At 45.7% G+C, this 22,219-nt stretch overlaps 1 protein-coding gene across 1 annotated transcript; it reads left to right on the forward strand.

Moving 5' to 3' along the window:
- The first annotated feature begins 1,370 nt into the window (after positions 1-1,370).
- Positions 1,371-21,713, forward strand: LOC130380133 (von Willebrand factor A domain-containing protein 7-like). Its single transcript, XM_056587315.1, has 18 exons — positions 1,371-1,406; positions 11,301-11,516; positions 12,026-12,162; positions 13,390-13,528; positions 13,714-13,807; positions 14,227-14,355; positions 14,653-14,839; positions 14,980-15,149; positions 15,895-16,007; positions 16,571-16,687; positions 17,005-17,175; positions 17,526-17,655; positions 18,228-18,380; positions 19,363-19,455; positions 19,848-20,119; positions 20,473-20,606; positions 20,772-20,931; positions 21,288-21,713. The coding sequence occupies exons 2-18, from the start codon at positions 11,322-11,324 to the stop codon at positions 21,711-21,713; spliced, it is 2,820 nt and encodes a 939-aa protein (XP_056443290.1). The 5' UTR covers positions 1,371-1,406; positions 11,301-11,321.
- The last annotated feature ends 506 nt before the right edge of the window (positions 21,714-22,219 follow it).

Consider the following 22,219-nt stretch of genomic DNA (forward strand, 5'->3'; position numbering starts at 1 on the left):
AACATGTTGCCACTCACTCTGCTTTTTGTTGTTGGCGATCCCAATCCCGTGACCGCCGAACAAAACTACCTTTCGGGCCTCCATCTCACCCACAAGTGTCTCCACTTCAACCTCCGTGAAATTTCGCTTTTTGGCTTTTCTCAGTACTTCTGCCATTGTTTCCGACAAGACATAATACTTGCATCTGAGTCTGTTTTATATGCAGATCGAATTCATGAGGTCATTTGCATTGACCATTTATGGTTAAAAAGGGGCGTGTACAGGGCGGAACGTGAAGCTGATTCAGCTGCGCACACTTGAGGCACTCTGTGATTTATAAAGCAAAGATTGCGTACGGTGCGCGTACGCAGGGTTTTATTTATCGGAATATTTTTTGGCGCACGCAAAACTTGGCTTTATGGCGTAGGCCTACGTACACTTTTAGTAGCGATCCCACGCACAGTTTTATAAATGAGACCCAGAACGTTCAAAATTAAACCTTTCTGCTTTGTTCAGTCATTTACATTAACATTTAGGGCATTTAGCAGACGCTTTAATCCAAAGCGACTTACAATAAGCACATTTGTCAGAAGAAGGTCAAACTAAATATTACTGTCGGTACAATAAGGATGTTCATAGAACCAAGTGCCAAGCACTAATAAACGGTTCAAAAAGGTTAACCCATTCCCCAAACAAAGATATCTTGAAAGCTTAACTAATCGAACACGGTGGTGTTTGCCAATCTAAGATGAACAGGTTGATAACAGATGACAGATTTTTTTCTTTTTTCTTTCTCAGACGAACAAGTCAGCATGAGAATCGGGGATGCGGCGTTTGTGAAGCCGATGGAAAGGGTGTGTCTTATGGCCAATTCGTGTGGGTTGCCAGCCCTGCATCACATGAGTGAGTGTGTGCATGTTAAAACTTGTACATTTTACCACTTTGAAGTCTGCGTTGGAAAAACAGCTCATTCCCCCCCAGAAATAATAATTATTGATGACAGACACCGTGCGAAAGAACATTGATTTCATAATCTGTTTCTGTTTAATTTCGTTCTCCCTGCCACTAAATATGTGTTCTAAAAGACATTAATGCCGAAATTCCTGCATGAGGTAAACCAAAAATGTGGAAGCTCTTTCCCAGCAATGTTGATCACAAAAAGGGTAAAGTGACACCTTCAATGACAATGTTTCCCGACAAACTGGAGCCCTCCTTCTTCTTTTCCAACTAATGAGCAAACATGTCTCGATATCAGCCAGACGTCAGGAGCGTCAAAGGGCTTGTCACACGTCTGGACAGAGTCCCGCGTCAGGAGGGCAGGGATGCGCGCCATTGGATAGTGAACCCATAAAGAGCCCAACTCTGTACACTGAGGGTGTCTCCGTCCCGAAGGTGTCTCCCATCCTCGAATACAGTCTGAATTCAGAGTAAGTATTGCCCTTTGTTGATGTTGTTTCTTGTGATCAGCAGTGCTGGTTCTTTGACTTTGGTTTGGTTTGGTTTGGTGGGACCCCGCTGGGGTCAGCTGTTGTATTTGAGGGGCCATAAGTTAGGGCCATGAGAACGTTCAGCATCGAGGAGTGAAGGAGAATTAAGTAGTACCACTGCCTAAGGGTACACCAAGAAGCAAATACAAGTGCATTTATGGACCTTGTGAAATAAACTAGCATTTTTGGGAATGCCCTCTCATCCAGAACTTGATTTGGATCCCTGTATTTTTTATTATTATTAAGAAACATTAAATATGGTTTGATATTTCTTAATTGCAACGAACACCGGTTTGGAATTATACTTCTGTGTATCACCATTTGTTAAAATCCGATTACATCTGTAAGGGAGAACAGGGTGGTATAGACCTCTGGGGGGCAGCACGGTACATTTGACAATACCAAAATACTCTTCCACAGACTTGAAATTTCTTAAAATGATTTTGGGGTTCCGTACATGATAAGGACAGTGTTTTGTTCTTCATTTCAATAAAGAATCTTTGTTTAGCACTTGTCATTTATTATAAAGACGGAGCATCTTACATGCGACTTCACTGTATGAACTCAGTACTAAATCCCTCTGTATTAACAGTAATCACTCATTAGTAGAACCGGTACCGACACCTTGTGGTAACATGTGGAACTACAGATATCACCACATCCCCCTTTCTCTGAAGCATGAAAAACTAAAAGCATCATAAGTGTCAGTAATTACCTTAGACAACTTTTCCATTAAACTGCATGGACTTCTTTTCTCATTATAGGTAGTAACAACAAACATCATAACTCATTCTTGGTATTTAGTTATGTAAGAAAAAACACAATGGCTAATTAATTACTGTAACTAAACTCAAACATTAATGCCATAACACATAACACATTAACTCATTTCCTTTTTTTTTACAGGTCAAGTCTCTCAGGTTTCTTGATATGTCTTGCGGATCTTCTTATCAGCATTTCACCTGGAAGAGAAGTATTGGTTAGATTATCAGTGTCTGTGTCTGTGTTGCAGTGTGCATTATGTGTGGAGATTGACTCGGACTCAGCTTGGGTTTGACTGAGCTCTTGGTCTGGAACAGTCTCTGGTGTTGCTGGTGTTTTCAGGAGACTGCGCCGGTTTCGCCTGATGATCTGTCCTTCTGGTGTTTTCACAGTGTAGGACTGTGGAGCGACCTCTTGAAGAACAGTAGCTTTCGTCGTCCATCCTTCAGGACTTTCAATCCTGACTGCGTCGTCCCTGGACAGTGGTGGAAGCGGCTTTGCTGGTCTGTCATCGAAATTCTTTTGTTTCATTTTCTGATGTTTCAGCTTTTGTTCCAGCTTTGGGCGTTTCTTTTGCTTTGCAGAGGTTGGAAGTGTTACGGCTGCCGTCTAATGTGCATTTGAAGTTCCATGATTCTGTATGCAAATCCAGCTGGGGGTTTTCCGTTCCGATGATTGGTCCCCTCCCTACTTCCTGGATCCCATCGAAGCTACCAAGCACGAGTCTTCAATCAAGCCAGCTGCATAAATAGCGTGTGTGTCCACAGTTCGGGGCGGCTGTGAACCAGTGATCAGTCCGCCTCTTTGTTGCTGCCTACCATTTGTGGTGGCTTAGGAAATGGGAGTTTTGATGTCGTTGTATTGCCTGGCTGTGAATTGAGTGGTTTCAGCCAGTGCCTTTTGTTAACCCTGTGTAGTTTTCTTTTGTTGTAATTCTGTGTGCATGTGCACTCTTCTCACTTGATTAAATCCCTGAATTTGACCTGAATCTGTCCATGGTTTCCCATCCTTTTCATTTAACATCCCAATCACGTGTTGCGGCTCTTAAAACTAGCCGGGTCGTAACATAAATGGGGGCTCGTCCGGGATCGTTAAATGAGAACCATGGCAGAAAAGTTTAATTTCGATGCATTTGTTGAACATCCTACGGTTGTACAAGTGTATAATGGTAGGAAGGATGATTTAGTGGAGATAGCCATCCACTTCAACATTCCCGTTATCAGGTCCATGCTTAAAAAAGAAATTAGAGAACGAGTGATTAGTGGATTGGTGGAACAGGGTGTGATTACTATGACTGAGCAGTTGGAGTCCGTGTCTCTTCCCCGTTCCTCAGCAGGAGCAGCGAGTGATCCAAGTGCTGAGACGCCCTCAGACTCGGGGAAAGCCTACCAGGCAGGTGAGCGAGGGAAGACCCCGGTTACTATGCCTAAGTATGATCTTTCCCCACCTAGCGGTACTGGCAGTACTGGGGCACGGCTTAAAGTCCGTCTGGCTCGGCTGCAACTGGAAGCTCATGAGCGGGAGATGCAAGCCCAGCTCCAGCTTAAGCTGGAAATAAGAAAAGCTGAAATTCAGGCTGAGACGGCAGTGAGGCTGAGACAGCTCGAGCTTGAGGCTTCTGAAACAGGGCGGAGTGCTCATAGAGGCTTAGCTATGTCGCCACCTTCCACCACCTCCACCAGTTCACCTAAAGTGGTGTTTGACATTAGTAAGCATGTGGCTTTAGTACCTGTATTTCGGGATAGTGAAGTTGACTCCTATTTCAATGTGTTTGAGAGAATAGCTGCTGCTTTACAATGGCCACCTGAAATATGGACGCTTCTACTTCAGTGTAAAATGCATGGTAAAGCACAGGATGCTATGGGCGCACTCCCTGTTGAAGATAGTTTAAATTATGCAACTGTTAAGACGGCTATCCTACGAGCATACAAACTTGTCCCCGAAGCATACCGACAGAAGTTCCGAGGTCACAAGAAAACTTCTGCTCAGACCTATGTTGAGTTTGCCCGTGAGAAGGGAACGCTATTTGATAAATGGTGTGCAACATGTAAAGTTAGTGATTTCAATGCGTTGAGAGAGCTGATCTTGGTAGAGGACTTTAAGCGGTGTTTGTCTGAGCATATTGTTGTCTACCTGAATGAGCAGAAAGCAGGAGTACTTTCTGCTGCCGCTGTACTGGCTGATGAGTACGTGTTAACTCATAAATTTGCTTTTTCTGCTGTGTCACACTCCCCTCCTCCTAGATCATCTAACCCACGTGGGTCGCAAGAGGAAAGGGAATGTTATTACTGCCACCAAGTTGGCCATGTCATTGCAAATTGCTCGACACTAGAACGTAGAGAACAGCCCTCACGCTCCTTTCAAGCAAAAGGGGTAGGACTGATTAAAGCAGATCATGGGGTGAACACTAACTCATCTGATCAGAAAATTGATGACTGTTTTAAGCCATTCGTATTTGATGCATTTGTGTCACTGTCTGGTGAGGCAGCTGATAGACACTCCATACGGATCTTGCGAGATACTGCTTGCGCTCAATCTGTTATTCTGGCATCAGCGCTTCCTTTTTCTGATAACTCTGCTTGCCATTACCAATCAGTTCTTAGAGGGGTTGAAATGTGTTGCGTACCACGGCCAGTGCACCGCATCCATATTCAGTCCACTCTCGTTACTGGATTCTTCCCAGTAGCAGTTTGTACTGAACTGCCAATCCCCGGTATCGTACTCCTGATGGGGAACGATATCGCAGGAGGTAAGGTAACTCCCACGCTAGAAGTTCTAGATCAACCCCAGCGTGATGGGAACCAATCATCAGATCAGACACCTCCGAATGTATTTCCAGCCTGCGCTGTAACTCGTGCTCGCTCCCATGAGATTAGCCCAGATGATCGTGAAGTTTCGTTGTCTGACAGTTTATTCATGTCAGTTCTCTCAGGTGACAAAGAGGAGAAAGGGGCTGAGAGTTTCTTATTGCCTGTTCAGGGGGAGCCTCCTGCTCCTGCCTTAGTAGCTGAACCGTCGGATATTAAAGTTGCTGCTCTCATTGTGACAGAACCTGTGGGTGCTCTCTACGGAGATGACCCACCGTTGCGCGTTCCTACACATCAGCCGGTCCGACTTCCAAATTCGGAGATGCTTGCAAACCTGTCAAGCTGTTTTCAGCATTTAACTGCTGGACAGCAAAGTGATCTGGAGGTGCTGATTGGCCGGTACAAGACTTCAACCTCGACATCCAACATAAAAAGGGATCTGAAAATGGGGTCGCTGATGTTTTGTCTAGGCGCTAGAGATGTGTGTTAGCTATGTTTATGCATGAAACCTTAACGCCAAGCCGCAAGGGCTTGTAATTTAAGGGGGGGAGTGTTACGGCTGCCGTCTAATGTGCATTTGAAGTTCCATGATTCTGTATGCAAATCCAGCTGGGGGTTTTCCGTTCCGATGATTGGTCCCCTCCCTACTTCCTGGATCCCATCGAAGCTACCAAGCACGAGTCTTCAATCAAGCCAGCTGCATAAATAGCGTGTGTGTCCACAGTTCGGGGCGGCTGTGAACCAGTGATCAGTCCGCCTCTTTGTTGCTGCCTACCATTTGTGGTGGCTTAGGAAATGGGAGTTTTGATGTCGTTGTATTGCCTGGCTGTGAATTGAGTGGTTTCAGCCAGTGCCTTTTGTTAACCCTGTGTAGTTTTCTTTTGTTGTAATTCTGTGTGCATGTGCACTCTTCTCACTTGATTAAATCCCTGAATTTGACCTGAATCTGTCCATGGTTTCCCATCCTTTTCATTTAACATCCCAATCACGTGTTGCGGCTCTTAAAACTAGCCGGGTCGTAACATAAATGGGGCTTTTCTGCCATGGTTCTCATTTAACGTTCCCGGACGAGCCCCCATTTATGTTACGACCCGGCTAGTTTTAAGAGCCGCAACACGTGATTGGGATGTTAAATGAAAAGGATGGGAAACCATGGACAGATTCAGGTCAAATTCAGGGATTTAATCAAGTGAGAAGAGTGCACATGCACACAGAATTACAACAAAAGAAAACTACACAGGGTTAACAAAAGGCACTGGCTGAAACCACTCAATTCACAGCCAGGCAATACAACGACATCAAAACTCCCATTTCCTAAGCCACCACAAATGGTAGGCAGCAACAAAGAGGCGGACTGATCACTGGTTCACAGCCGCCCCGAACTGTGGACACACACGCTATTTATGCAGCTGGCTTGATTGAAGACTCGTGCTTGGTAGCTTCGATGGGATCCAGGAAGTAGGGAGGGGACCAATCATCGGAACGGAAAACCCCCAGCTGGATTTGCATACAGAATCATGGAACTTCAAATGCACATTAGACGGCAGCCGTAACAGAAGTGTTGTTCGAAGCTTTCTATTCATCAGCAGCTCAGCAGGTGACACTCCGCATTCCAGAGGTGATGCTCTGTAGCTCAGTAGAGCCAGGTAAGGATCGGAAGCACTGTCTGCAGCCTTTTTCAACAGCTGCTTCAGGATGTGAACGCCTTTCTCTGCTTTGCCATTAGACTGTGCATACAGTGGGCTAGATGTGACATGCTTGAAATCATAGACTTTTGCGAAGTCTTGCCACTCTTTGCTACTGAAGCATGGTCCATTGTCACTCATTACTGTATGCGGAATGCCATGTCTGGCAAAGATGGACTTGGCATGTGTAATGACACAGTTGGATGATGTGCCAAGGTGTTGTTGTCACATCAGTTACCGTCATTGGCTCTTTTGTTTGTTTGTTTCTGTATTTCAGGCATGTCTCGCATTTGCCTGTCATGTTGTTAATGTCTTTGTTAAGTCCTGGCCAGTATACTGTGTCTCTTGCCCTTCTTTTACTTTTTTTTTCGACACCTAAGTGTCCTTCATGAATTCTCTGCAGTAGCTCTTTTCTAAGTGTGCGTGGAATGACTATTCTGTTTTGTTTTAACAACAGTCCATTGACTACACTCAGCTCACCTCTGACGTGGAAGAACTGTGGACAGGATCCTGCAGCCCATCCATCCCGGATGTTCTCCATGACGCGCTGTAGCTCTGGATCTTTCACCGTCACGTCGATGATCTGCCGGGTCTTAGCGTCGGACACAGGAAGCGCTGCGGACACCGTGTTGACGTGCACCTGGACATCATCTTCAGTCGTGCTCGCACAACCCTTGATAGGAGCTCTTGACAATGCATCGGCGAGAATGAGGTGCTTTCATTCAGGTTCTTTTTCATTATTGCAAGGAGTGGACGATGGTCAGTCTCAATTGTGAAGGTGGGTAGGCCGTATATGTAGCTGTGAAACTTTTCAAGGCCAAACACTAATCCGAGACATTCTTTTTCAATTTGTGCATATCTGCACTCAGTCTCTGTCATTGACCTAGATGCATATGCTACAGGTTTCCAGTGCTCACCTTCGGCTTGTAGTAGTACCGCACCGATTCCATCTTTCGAAGCATCTGTCGACACCTTGATTCTTTTGGTTGGGTCAAAGAATGTCAGCACAGGTGTGGCAGTGAGTGCATCTTTGAGCTTTAGCCACTCGCGCTCATGGTTGGCTGTCCAGTTGAAGTTGTTTTCTTTGTGGAGGAGCTCACGCAGGTAAGTTGTTTTCGCTGAGAGATTGGGTATGAATTTCCCGATGAAGTTTACCATTCCCATGATGCGTAGGACACCTGGTTTGTCTGTGGGCTTTGGCATGTTCATTATGGCGTTGATCTTTTCTTCATCTGCCTGTATTCCCTGAGCTGAGAGCTTGTCTCAGAGGAACACGATCTCTTGAGCAGCAAACTGGCATTTGTTTTTGTTGAGCTTTAATCCATTCTTTTGTATTCGCTGTAGAACACTGGTCAGTCTCTGATTGTGCTGCTGGATTGTGGACCCCCATATAATTATGTCATCTACATAGGCTCTTACTCCATCCAGGCCTTCGATGATGTGCTCCATTGCCCTATGAAAGATTTCAGAGGCGGATATAATTCCAAAGGGGAGCCTCTGGAAAAAGTATCGTCCAAAGGGTGTATTGAACGTACACATCTGGGTACTGCTCTCATCCAGCCTCAATTGCCAAAAACCTTGTGATGCATCCAATTTTGAGAAGTACCTGGCGCCTGCCATCTCGCTGGTGATCTCCTCTCGCTTGGGTATTTGGTAGTGTTCACGCTTGATATTTTCATTTAGGTCTTTTGGATCCATGCATATCCTAAGCTCTCCATTCTTTTTCTTTACGCAGACCATGGAATTAACCCACTCCGTTGGTTCTTCGATCTTTTTTATCACTCCAAGCGCCGTCATCCGCTCCAGCTCTTTCTTCAAGCTGTCTCTGAGTGCCAGTGGAACTCTTCTTGCGGCATGAACAACTGGCTGTGCATTGTCTTTCAGCTGAATTTTGTATGTAAATGGCAGCATACCAAAACCTCTGAAGACGTCGGAGAAGTTCTGCACGATCGTGTCAGCAGAGTCAGGTGAGTCAGTCATGCTGGTGTTGATCCGGTACACTCTTTTCACTAGCTCCAAGCTTTCACAGGCTTTGTCCCCTAGCAGTGAATCAAGTCCTTCAGGAACAACTGAGAAGAGCAGGTGATGCACTTTATCCTTGACTGTGACTTCCAGCTTGCATGTGCCTAAACACTCAATGCTCTGTCCATTGTAGTCTTTTAGTGCGAGTGTTTTCTTCTCATTGCCTTCACATCTGACATGCTGATCAAGTTTGCTTTTGCACCAGTATCTAGCTTCATTGTAACTACAGTCCCATTAATTTGCAGTGGTGCTATCCATTTGTCTGATTTAACAGCGTTTATCTGTGCTTTTGGTTCATCTTCACAGTTCACAGTGGAAATAAAGAATGTCTCACCTAATTCCGGATCTTCCACGACATTCACCGATCTTCCTCTCTGTTTCTCTTTTCGTTTCGAAAAACACTGTTTGGCAAAGTGATTATTGCCTTGGCAGTTGCTGCATTGCTTGCCGAAAGCAGGGCATTCTCTGGGCTTATGCTGTGTGCCGCACCGTTTGCACTGAAACTGTCCCGTTTTCTGTCCACTGGAATGTCCTCGACGTGCATTGTGGTGCTTAGAAATGGCGCCAACATCTGCCATCTCTCGCAGGATAGCATTGCTAGTCGCTGCTTCACTGAACGTTCGCACATGCTTTTTGCTTAGCTCGCTAGCCTGGGCTATTTTCACCGCTCCATCTATCTTTAGTTCAGTCTCCCTTATCAGTCTTTCCCTAACCTTCTTGTCATCAATTCCGAATACGATCTGGTCCTTTATCATCGAATCTTTGAGGGTTCCAAAATTGCATGATTGTGCTTTTATCTTCAAGTCTGTGACGAAGCCGTCAACACTCTCCCCTGGCTCCTGCAGCCTTGAACGGAATATGTATCTCTCGTATGTGTAGTTTTTTTTTTGGTGAACAATACGCTTCGAACTTGGCTAGCACAGTATTAAACTTGGATTGGTCTTCCCCATCCTCATATACGAAGGTGTTGTATACTTCAATGGCTTGTGGCCCAGCTATAGTGAGTAATAACGCTACCTTTCTTGCGTCCGGTTTGTTGTCCAGCCCCACTGCCTCGATGTAGAGCCGAATCTGTTGCTGAAATGTGCGCCAATTACTGTCGACGTTTCCCGTTAGCTTTAGGTGTCCGGGAGGTCTCATCAAGTTCTCCATCGTCGAATTTGTAGGCGACTGTCCGCTTTTCCAGAACCGAAACACACTCACTTTATGTCTTTCACTCCTGGTACCATGTTTCGTTCTTCATTTCAATAAAGAATCTTTGTTTAGCACTTGTCATTTATTATAAAGACGGAGCATCTTACATGCGACTTCACTGTATGAACTCAGTACTAAATCCCTCTGTATTAACAGTATTCACTCATTAGTAGAACCGGTACCGACACCTTGTGGTAACATGTGGAACTACAGATATCCCCACAGACAGCGGGCCTGTACTGTAGGGTAGAGTGAGGTGAAGTCATGGTAGCGTATTTTCTCACCAGGCTCGGCCTTGTGAGAACATGGAACATTTCAATGGCTTTGGTACGACCACCATAGAGAGAATCACAGGGATTGATCCTGCTCTGTAGCTTCAGAGTCGACAAGAACTGTGCAACTCAACATCTACCGTTTAAGACATGATTTATTTTGAGGGCAGAGACTTTGAGCTGAAACTGCTTCCGAATTTCCCAATAGGTCTTCTTTGTGACAGGGTTTAGATGAAAAGCATTGAAGCAATGTTCATACCCATGATAAAAGCACCCTGCAAATTGATAGGCTGTGGGTGTACTCAGGGCATATCCGTCTAGGAAGAATGGTCCATATTGAACCTCATCGTGATTGAGGGCATGATGAATCTCCAGGTGGTCGATATGGGAAAGATATTCAAGCCACTGGATGGATACATTCGAGTGCGTCTTGCGCTGTTTCAGATAGACCCCCTAATAGGTCAATGCTGATGTGTCTGCTTTCAAGTACAACGCTTTGAAGGTTGCCATGCATGCCGATGCCAGAGTGGTATAAGCAAAATAATCTATAGAGGAGCACTCCATGAAAGTGGCCCTGTTTATTAGCGTGGAAAGACAGACATTTGGCGATGAAAACAATATCCAGAGTTTGAGATCTCAATCATGGGATATATTGCCCAATATCCCGAGATAGTGAACCAATCAAATTGCGCCATTTTAGGAGGTTCACGTGTAGCATACTAATATATATTATCTATATTATCTATACATATATGGTAATATTATTTTACTTACTTACAGTTTTGTATGTTGTTGTTTTTTTTGCCAACGGGTGTATGGATTGACAATTGTTGATAAGCATTCATTGATACAATTAAAAATTAAAAGATTATTTACAGAGCAGTTGTGGCTCAAACAAAAAATCAGTAAAATATTTTACACATTAGTTGTCAAGTCTTTAAATGAAATTATTTTTGTATACCATTTGTTGTATCCTTATCTTACTTTCAGAAGAAGTTAACTTCACCACCAACATGAAATTAATTAATTTTGTTAACACTGCGATCTGACTGCCATCTTTGAACATTATTCTAACCGTTGAATTCCCTCCAGCCCGTCCTCTCTCCAGCGATCATGTGTTCAGCCCTGCACGCCCTGGCCCTTGCCCTGGCCCTGTCCCTGGCTCTGCTGCAGAGCTCGGTGGGCTTTGTCCCAACCGGAAGTGGGGCAGCCACCCATGCCAGCATTACAAAGACGGCTCTTTTGCAAAAACTGAAAGAGACTTGTCAGGCTGTGGCCGATTCTTTCGGGTATGAGTTTAATCCCACGGTAGGTTGAAAACACCGGCCCACTGTCACTACGATGTCGATACTAATCCCCCGATAATCCTAGACACACACGTACGCCCATAGGTTAATCTGAGTCCTCGGTATCTTGTACACTGCTTCTGAAATCAGTTTTATCCCTCAACAAATTGTAAACGGTAAATGGACTGCATTTATAGGCCTACAGCGCTTTTCTAACCAGTAGTTGCTCAAAGCGCTTTACAGTATTGCCTAATATTCACCCATCATTGCACACATTCACACACCGACGGCGGTGTCAGCCACGCAAGGGCGACAGCCAGATCGTCAGGAGCAGTCAGGGTGAGGTGTCTTGTTCAGGGACACCTCCACACTCAGCTAGAAGGAGCCGGGGATCGAACTAGCAACCTTCCGGTCACCAGCCAACCCCGCTCGACCTCCTGAGCCACATGCCGCCCACAACACACGGCACACCTCTCTCCCTCCTCGTCTGCTGTACCAATGGAGGCCTGACCTTTAACCTTTGACCTCCAGGGTCCCTCCGCGGAGGAGCTGGTCCGGGCCTGTCTGGGTCCCACGGCGACCGGGGAGGTGTCAGCCGCCAAGTTCCCCGCGGCTCTCCGGGAGGTCTGCATCGAGAACGCGCTGGTGGACCTGGACTTTGTTGACAGGTGTGTGAGTGAAAAAAAAAAACATCTTTCTAGTAGAATATAGACCCATATTTATTAAAGGTGTGACATCATGCTTTTTCTGCTTTTCCCTTTGCTTTAGACGGTTATATGACGTATGTATACTTGTTTTACGTCTGCTAAACTAGAAAAATCTAAGTCTGAGCCAGTGGGAGTATTCGCGCCCACCGAGAACGCCCCCTTAATGAATGCCTGAAACAGCTTGTTTGCGCTCAAACCGTACTTCCGTAACATTGTGACGTCAGACTGTGCGGTGGAATTTGCCGACGCACGCGCAAAGCAGTTGACCAATCACAGCAGACTGGGCGCCTCGGGAAGGGGGCCGTAATGTTACAAATCAGACCATTTTTGAAAGATGCTAATTGTTTTTTCAGAAATGTACAGCGTGTGAATAATAAGGGGTATTTCTAACATACAGGCATGTAACCCTATTCTAGTAGTACCTCCAAATGCAATTATTAACCCTAAAAAAAGCATGATATGGGATCCAAATGCAATTACTAACCCTAAAAAAGCATGATATGGGAACCTTAACAATTAATTAGGATAGTCAGTGAAATTGTGAGTGAAATTCAGCTGAGTACACTTCACTTCACAGAGTGAGTGTTTGTCTTCTATTGACCGCCAATCAGTGTACAAGCGTTTGATTGGACAGCAGTTAGCTGCAGTGTATGACTAGAGTCCCTCCAGAACTAGTTACCCCCCATTAGTTATAAAAATATTAGGGCTGGGCGTTAATTACGCATTAACGCAATCTTATATTAACGCGATTAATACAAATTGACACATTAACGCACAACCTCTTTTTTTTTCACTTTGATTTTGCAAGGCTTTTCCCAAAGAACGTCTACATTCATATCAGAAATCATTTTTGTTTTTAGTTCCACTTGTTCAATTACACTTGCAGTAAGTGACAGCCTGTTCACAAATCCCAAATCTGTGGTGCTACTTATTTGAATTTAACTGTGGTAACTTTTGGTTTACAATTGTACTAATTAACTGTCTGAATTAACTCACCAATACTATGCGTTTAACGTGAATAAAACTTTGAATCGTTGCCAAGTCCTAAAAAATATGGTTAAATAATTAGGGTAAAATAGAGGGCTTGTTAATAAAGGAATGTATAAAAAGGCATACTAATTACAAAAAAATGCTAGAACACAAAACAAGATATGAAATGCTTGAAAAAGAAAATGGTATAAATTTCAGCGCTCCTCACCACTTTAACTCTGAGGCCTTCTTGGAAGGGCGTGGCCTAATCACAGAGGGTGTGGTCAGCATCAAGGCCAACATCCAAAACCACCAGGCTTCCAGGAAAATGCTGGGCAGAGTTCTCCACACACTACAGGTGAGGAACACACCAGAAACAGAAACCAATACATTATAATTTTTTCATCAACATAAAAAGTGTGTGTGCATGTGTGTGTGTGTGTGTGTGTGTGTGTGTGTGTGTGTGTGTGTGTGTGTGTGTGTGTGTGTGTGTGTGTGTGTGTGTGTGTGTGTGTGTGTGTGTGTGTGTGTGTTGGCCAATAGGATTTTTACAGCCACAGTAACTGGGTTGAGTTGGGAAATACAGAGCCATTTGCCAACCTCATCCAACCAAATCTCCCCATAGAAAACATAGCAGGTACGTGTGTGTATGAGAGAATTCCTTGTGTCCCTTTAAACCACTGCAAGGTTTATGAAAGATAGGCTTCTGCAAGAGGAAGTCGGTGCCATTCACGATAACAACTGGGACAATAGATTGTTGAGCCATGGGGTGGATGGGGCACCATCAATAACAGTTGTGGGTACAAACATGCCTTTACAATGTAACTCAAGAATTTTAAACCAACTTCTAACACAACACTCAAGGTGCGTCACCAAAAGCTAATCGAATATTCTACTTGAGAGATAGCCCAAGCATATTCAAACCAGGGAAAATGTGACATAAAACACTAAACCTCAATTAAATTGACAAAATATCAACATCAACAATGAAAGACTTAAGCGTTAAATATGCTTTTTTGGTATGCCTCTTGGTGCTGCTGCTGCTGTGGCTTACAGCTAAGGACACCGCCACATGCAGTGACTGTGCCAGTGGGAATTGTCCCAACACTATCCTTGCCAACATTCTTCAGGAAAATAAGCTGACATCGGGCTACATGGGAATTTCCTCCAGTAAAAAGCCTAAAGGTATCAACATATAGATAATAAATCGATAATAAAGTGACAAAAGCTACGATTCATACAATTGATTATTTTACACTGATATGAATTCCTTTCTCCACGCTGATATCAATTTCTCTTTCATTTAATCTATTTTGTATTATTATCATCATTTTTATGAGGCAATGATAATATATAAAATACATAAATATATACAAATATTTATAAAAATATCTAACAAAAAAAATAATATATATATATATACGAATATAAATAATAATTTAGAAACAACGTATGACGTACGAACGGTGCGTGTGGCCGCAGGTAAATGCAGCCACGGAGGAGCAGGGGACCTGACCAGCGCGGCGGTACCCCGCGGGGGCATCAGCAAGGATGAGTGTCGCCCCGGCAACGAGGCCCTCCACGACGCCGCCGTCACCGCGGCAACCAGCGCCAGCCTCCAGCTCCTGGAGGACATCAGAGGAGCGGCTGGCGACCGCGACTTCCTGAGGTGACGCCTCTTCCTTCCTGCCGGAGACGCGCTTTGCGCTTTGAGGCTCGCCGTGGGACATCGGACCAGGATGTCCCTCGGTTTCCCCTTTGTCTCATTGTGATCACAAACTCCTCCTCATCTTCCTCCTCTTCCTCCAGGTTGATGGGGATCGATCGCTCGTTGGTGTTGTGCTTCGTCATCGACACCACGGGCAGCATGTCGGACGACATTGCGGCGGCCAAGGACAAGGTTTACAACATCATTGACAGTACAAAGGGAACGCAGGATGAACCATCGGAGTACATCCTGGTCCCCTTCAACGACCCCGGTGAGTTGGTTTGGGATCCTACTCAGAGTAACTCACCAGCTACCGCAAAAGACTCAAGACTCATCTGTTCAGAGTTCACCTAGACTACATAGCCTCCCCCTCCCACCCCTCTTACTTATTGTATGCTCTACGTCCTGGCGCTTAATGTACGCACTTACTGTATGTCATGCTTAGTTATAGTACTTAGTTTTGGAGCATCTTATCCTACCTATCTTTGTTGCATACAGTGAATGGGTTAACCTAGCGATAGTTAGGGCATGGCACTTGGTTCTATGAACATCCTTACTGTAACGACAGCGATATATATTGTTTCACTTCTTCTGACAAATGTACTTATTGTAAGTCGCTTTGGATAAAAGCGTCTTCTAAATGCCCTGAATGTAAATGTACTCATGGGGCAGCGTTACAATAGTGTCCTTTTTTAGTCATGAAATTACTATTTGATCAGTAGGCTTTGCTTCGTTTCATGCGTTAAATAATGCTACCAGCCATCTACAAAGCATCTTGATTCAGAGAATTGCATTCAAAGATCAGATGACAAAAGAAGCACTCTTGAAAATATCTGGTCAAATGTACTTAAATACAATTTTATTAGTATAGCCCTTAATCACAGGTACTGTCTCAAAGGGCTTTGAGACAGTACCTACAAATATGTGTATTACCCCCCCCCTGACCATAGCCCCCCAGAGGGCAAGAAAATGCTCCCTTAACATTATTTCCTATTTATACCTCTGTGGGTATGCAGACTTCGGACCATTGACAAGGACCACAGACCCCAAAGTCATGAAGAATGAGATCTCCAAGCTGACGGCCACAGGCGGCGGTGACGAACCAGAGATGTGTTACTCAGGGCTCCAGGTTATTCTGCATATCCGTTATTCTGCGCTTTAAACACGGACGATTTAATTGTTAACGTGTAAACCGATTGTAGCAGGTTAAAGAGTGCGTGGAGACCACAGTTCGTCGTCCCTCACTGGGAGCTCGCTCATTTCAATCGACAGCAAAACAAAACAGAGGCTCTGAAACTATAAATCAACAACGTCCGGGAGAGTCCTCGCGTTCAGCGCTCCGCGACCTGCGATCTCCGGTTGGGTTCTCTGGTGGGGATCTCTGGTGGGGTTCTCTGGTGGGGATCTCTGGTGGGGTTCTCTGGTGGGGATCTCTGGTGGGGATCTCTGGTGGGGATCTCTGGTGGGGATCGCGTTGGATCTCTCCCTCTCTCCCGGTTCCTACTACAAACAAAGCAGGCACTTGAATACACACTCCCTGATTGGCCTGATTGCGAGCAGGTGCCCGCAATCAGGCCCAATCCCCCCAGCCAATCTGGTGCGCTCCCAAGCTGCCCATACTCCCCCTGCAGGCCAGACGCCGCACATCCTCCCACACTGATAAATTATCGGTCTTTCCCTCTCCCTCTCCAGATGGCCTTGACGGCCGCTCCGGCCTTCTCACACATCTTCGTGTTCACCGACGCCACCGCCAAAGACATCGAGCTCAAAGACACCATCTCGGCTCTCATCAGCAGCACCAAGTCTACGGTGAGGCTCCCCCCCCCCCCACACACACACACACACAACCCTCTTACACACTTATTGTATGTTGTACGCCCTGGCACTTAAAGTACACAGTTATTGTATGAGGTACGTCCTTGCACTTAAACATAGTACTTAGCATTGTGTAGCATCTTATCCTAGCTATCATCGTTATATGTAAGGAATTAACCTAGCGCAGTTGTTAGTGCCTAGAGGGTCCCTACTGTACAGACAGCGTGAGATTGTTTCCCTTCTGACAAATGTAGTTAAGTTGCTTTTGATAAGAGCGTCTGCTAAATGCCCTAAATGTTAATCCGTGTCAGGTGGTGTTCTTCATAACAACCACCGGAGGCAGGAAACAGCGTTCCGTCACGGCGTCCTTCAACGACTACACGGACCTGGCCTTGGCCTCTGGGGGCCAGGCTATCCACGTCACAAAGAGAAATCTGCCTGAAGCCACAGGCATCATCCTGGACACCTCCACCTCAGCCCTGGTAAGGTCCAACAGCTTTAGAGGCTAGAACGGTCAGTCGGCACAGATAGAAAAACATACACTTTACTTTGTTCAAACGTAAACGGACCGCATTTATACAGCGCTTTTTTAACCAGTGACCACTCAAAGTGCTTTACCATATTGCCAAACATTCACCCATTCATGTGAGGTGCCCTGAGCAAGGCTCCTCACCCTAACTACTCCAGATGAGCTGGCTGTCGCCCTGCGTGGTTGACTCCGCCGTCGGTGTGTGTATGAATAGTTGTAAGTCGCTTTGGGTGAAAGCGTCAGCAATATCCCCTCAAGTGTAAACATACAAATGTCACAGACTTGCATTTCCTTTCCCATCAGGTGACCGTTCTTCAGCGGTCCAGGAGCTCTGGGAGTGAGACCTTCACGTTCCTGCTGGACGAGTCTATGAGGAACATCACGCTCTACATAACTGGGAGTCAGATGACGTTCACCATTAGCAACCCTGCAGGTATTACAACATGCCAAGGGATTTACTAGCAAGCCCTAAAGGACCACTTGAGTAAACCACATTCTATATATATATACATGTACGTTGTCACACCCCAGCTCTATGGTTGGACAACAAAGGGAATACAACCAACCCAAACCCAGCAGATGTGGCCCATACCTCTAATGGCAGACTGAGGTCCTGAATATCTTTGGCCACTAGAGGTCACCAAAGTTGCCAAAGTTCTCCTGTGGGAGAACAGACATGAGTTTAGCATGACACAAGAATACGGTAGTGTGTGTATGTTTGCGTATGCGTGTGTTTGTGTGTGTTTGTGAATGACTTTACCTACTATATCGTGGCACTTAATGTCTGCACTTATTTTATGTTGTACGTCCTTGCACTTAAAAATAGTACTTCCCATCTTGTAGCATCTTATCCTGGCTACCTGTTTTTGTACGGGGAATGGGTTAACCTAGCGATTGTTAGTTCTTGGCACTGGGTTCTATGAACATCCTTACTGTACCGGCAGAGATATATTGCTGTTTCTCCTTCTTCTGACCAATGTCCTTGGACCTGATACCAACCCTCAGGTGTGAGTCAGAGCAACACGCAGCTCAGCGGTGGCCTGGGGACGATCCAGAGTGTTGGGAACCTGTGGAGGATCCGTCTGGATGATGATAAGCAGACTGGAACTTGGAAGATACAGATGGCCTCGGCTCTACCCTACACACTGAAGGTCACAGGTCAGACGGAGGAGACTTTGGGTTCTTCTGGGCGGGGTCATCCCTATGTTCCCTGGGTCCTATGTTCAGGGGCGGCCTTCCCTACAGGCGGGTCAGGCGGCCGCCTAGAGCGCCATCTAGAGGGGGAGCGCAAAATATAAAATGCGGCCGAAAAAAAAAAAAAATTATTTATTGGACACGTCTCCCCGTCAAACTCTGTGCAGTGCAGTCCGGGGTGAACTGCAGCATGGAGGAGAAAGTGATTGTTGCCGTTTGCGACTCCCGGAGCTCTTTATATAATAGTAAATAATATAATATAATTGTTTAATAATATCACGGCCAAAAGCTCTGTGCGCCTCCGGATGGCCGTAGCGCGGGTAGCTCTCGTAGGGATTGGGCTTCTCGGGGTTTGCTTACCGTCGTATGAATAGACTGCGTCAGGTTCTCCGACGTCTCTCCCTCTTCCACATAAGGTAAAGACATGCAATGGTAGTTATCTCGGCCGGAATTTGGCAGTAATGGTGGAAAAAGTAACAGACCGGGGAACATAGAACCCTTTTTTTTTTTTTAAAGGGTCCTATGTTCCCCGATCACATATATATCGGGGAACATAGGACCCTTTTTGGGAAAAGCGGGGAAACATAGGACCCTTTTTTTAAAAAAAAAGGGTCCTATGTTCCCCAGTCTCATACAAAGAGGGGAACATAGGACCCGGGGAACATAGGACCCGGGGAACATAGACATTGAACATAATTCAATTACATTTTAATGTATAGCACTTAATCACAGGGACAGTCTCAAAGGGCTTAACCGGCCATGTATTTATGACACCCCCCTGACCCTAGCCCCCAAGAGGGCAAGATAATACTCCCTTACATATTTGGCTGTTAGGGCAGTGTTCTAGGTACATTTTAAATAATATGTTATTCCATTCAGCGTCCATGGTACCAGAACATAGGTGTGATATGTAACTGTGTGAGGTTGTGTGTGTTCAAACCTCTAGGCCAGAATACCATCACCTTCATCTATGACTATGTGCACGCTTTCAAGGGACCCCACCCCGGTTATGCACCCATCACCGGGCGTCCACAAGCAGGTAAATATTGTATTAGCGGCAGCAGTAGTTCAGGGAGGTAGAGCGGGCTGACTTGAAACCGAAAGGTTGCTAGTTCGATCCCCGGCTTAGTTCTATGAACATCTTTTCTAGCTGAGTGTCGAGGTGTGCCTGAGCAAGGCACCTCACCCTAACTGCTACTGACAAGCTGGCTGTTTGTGGTGTTGACTCCGCCACCGGTGTGTGAATGTGTGCATTGTTAGTCGCTTTGGATAAGAACGTCTGCTAAATGCCCTAAATGTAATGTAAATGTATTAGTGTTAACTGCAGTATTATACTGTATGCGCAATCATTGCCGTATAGTGATACAGGTACAACGGATACATGGAAAGACATGGAAAAATTATAAAACCAGCCCTGCTGTTTGAACTCAGGCCGGCCGGTCATGTTGTTGCTGTCGGTGATGGGCCGGAAGGGGCCTGCGTCGGTCACGGTGGGCGAGGTGGGCCTCATTCCGGTGTCCCGGGCTGGGCCTGTGAGCAAAGGCTCGACGACGGATATGGGCAACGGGGACATCCTGGTCACGGTGGACGCGGTTCCACAGGGGGAGTTTGTGGTGATCCTGACGGGGACGGACTCGGTGTCCGGCAGTCAGTTCCAGCGCCAGTCCACCACCCAGATGAGCGTCTCTAAAGTCATCGTCACGGTCAGCCTCATTGAACACACCGACGACGATAAACGACCGATGGATCTGAATTCGCTTTGGATAAAAGTGTCTTTGCCTCCCCCCCTTACCCCCGCCCCCCCCACACCTCTGACGCATAATTGTATATTATACGTCCTTGCACTTTAATAGAACTTAGCATTGTGTAGCATCTTATCCTAGCTATCTTTGTTGTATACGGGGAATGGGTTAACCTAACGACTGTTAGTGCTTGGCACTTTGTTTTCTAAAATGACTATGAATCGTAAACTAATTGTAGTATATACAGCAACTAAATCTGATGACCATACACAAAGACAATGCATGAAGTGAATGAAGTGCATGTGCTTCCCCAGGCAGTGGTGGACAGCAGCGTGGAGCCGGGACAAATGCTGAGCATTCCCTTCAGCGTGATGACAGAGGGCTCTGGCGGGCCATGCTCCATCAACGCCAGGAATGACAGAGAATTCCCTATGACATTCCCCATGAAGTAGGGTATAAAACACATGTTCCAAACTAAATGTTGAATTCATGATTTCACAACCAGCAACATTCACTGGGTTTGTACCTTGGCTAAAGCTACTGGGGTTCATCCTACATTTAGAGACCATAACCTCAATTTAAGATTTAAACACGCTTCCTTATTTTACGCCAGTGTTCCATTGACGACCGGGCAGTACGCTAATGGTACTCTGACCATCACACCACCCAAAGACACACCATCAGGCACCGACGTCACACTGACCATAATGGCCAAGACCTCTGCCTCAGCTGATTCCAACTACGCTGTCTTAAGGCTGTCTGTTGTCACCAAGGTAACCACTCCCTTCCATAGGTGTACTTGAAGGAACTCTAGAAATTCACAATTTTTGTTAGCTCCAAACTAAATAATGTTGGTAATCTCTGGTCTACGGAAGAGGATTAGGGCCTCATGGGAATTTTTTTGGAGTTCTGAGTTTAAAGTCAGAATCCAAAGTTTAAAGTCAAAAGTCTGAGTTTAAAGTCAGAATTCTGACTCAAAGTCAGAGCTCTTTATTCATTTATTAAAGTCAGAATTCCCCCAAAATGATCCCATGTAGCCCTAATCCTCTTCCGTACTGGTCTAAATGTAGTCCTTTATGATTTAAATATTATAACTATACGTGCTAAGACTGCTTCATGTCCTTTCCAGATTACAGACTTTGTCCGGCCAACGTGTAAAGTAGTCCGGGTCGCGGCGGACGACTGTCCCACGAACGTGTCTCAGTGCGCGTCTTTCCGCTGGAATCTCTCCGCCAACGTCACCGACGGTAACGGCACGGGCATCGACCGCATCACTCTGCGGCAGGGGAATGGAGTCCTCCCTCACGACGCTTTGACCAACCTCGACATCGAGGCCTCCTACAACGCCTCCTGCTGCTCGCAGATCGTCGAAATCGTGGCCGTCGATAAAGTGGGCAACGTGGGAACATGTTACCACTCCATCGCCCCGCCAACCATCGCCCCGCCAGTGGGCCCTACTCCCACCGTCCCATCAGGGGGCCCTCCCCCCCTCGGCCCGGCCCGCCCGCTGTGGGTGTTGTGTCTGTTGCTGGCCGCTTGGATGGCCAGGAGTTAGAAAAAATATATTTTACATTATGCAACAGTTCCGACCATGTCATTTGATTGGACAAGAGGCTTTCCATGAGTGCTGATATTGAGTATAACAGCACTGGGACTTTTAACTACGCATGTATCCCTGCGCTTTACGGGTGTTCTGATAACCGTGAATGTTATGAACGGTCTTTATGTAGCTTAGGTTGCAACTAACTTTGCACACCAAAAATGAACAGGCTTAACATTTGAGTGAAATTATGAATAGTCGTCAGAAGAGGGCCAAGGGAACGTAACGTAATTTTACGTGTAGACCTATACAACGTAGCAAGCTAGTGTGTTTATGTGTTCCTTGGCAACAGTTCAATGATTATGATGTGATTATGTTCGGAACTCGAACTACGGCCTCGTACCAACGACCGAATGACAGCCGTGCTGATATTTGCTTAATTCTACAATTATGACCTATATTTTGCTTCGATGTAATACCTTTTTTAAGAACGCACCTTTTACGCACCAAATGAGAGGATC

This window comes from Gadus chalcogrammus, chromosome 3 (genome assembly GCF_026213295.1).
Source record: "Gadus chalcogrammus isolate NIFS_2021 chromosome 3, NIFS_Gcha_1.0, whole genome shotgun sequence".
NCBI classification, from domain to species: Eukaryota; Metazoa; Chordata; class Actinopteri; order Gadiformes; family Gadidae; genus Gadus; species Gadus chalcogrammus.

Bases quoted from the DNA above. Each gene is read 5' to 3' on its own strand.
- LOC130380133 (XM_056587315.1), top strand. From the start codon at position 11,322: ATGTGTTCAGCCCTGCACGCCCTGGCCCTTGCCCTGGCCCTGTCCCTG. The intron at 13,529-13,713 runs GTGAGGAACACA...GTTGGCCAATAG, and splicing joins GAGTTCTCCACACACTACAG to GATTTTTACAGCCACAGTAA. The intron at 16,688-17,004 runs GTGAGGCTCCCC...AATCCGTGTCAG, and splicing joins TCAGCAGCACCAAGTCTACG to GTGGTGTTCTTCATAACAAC.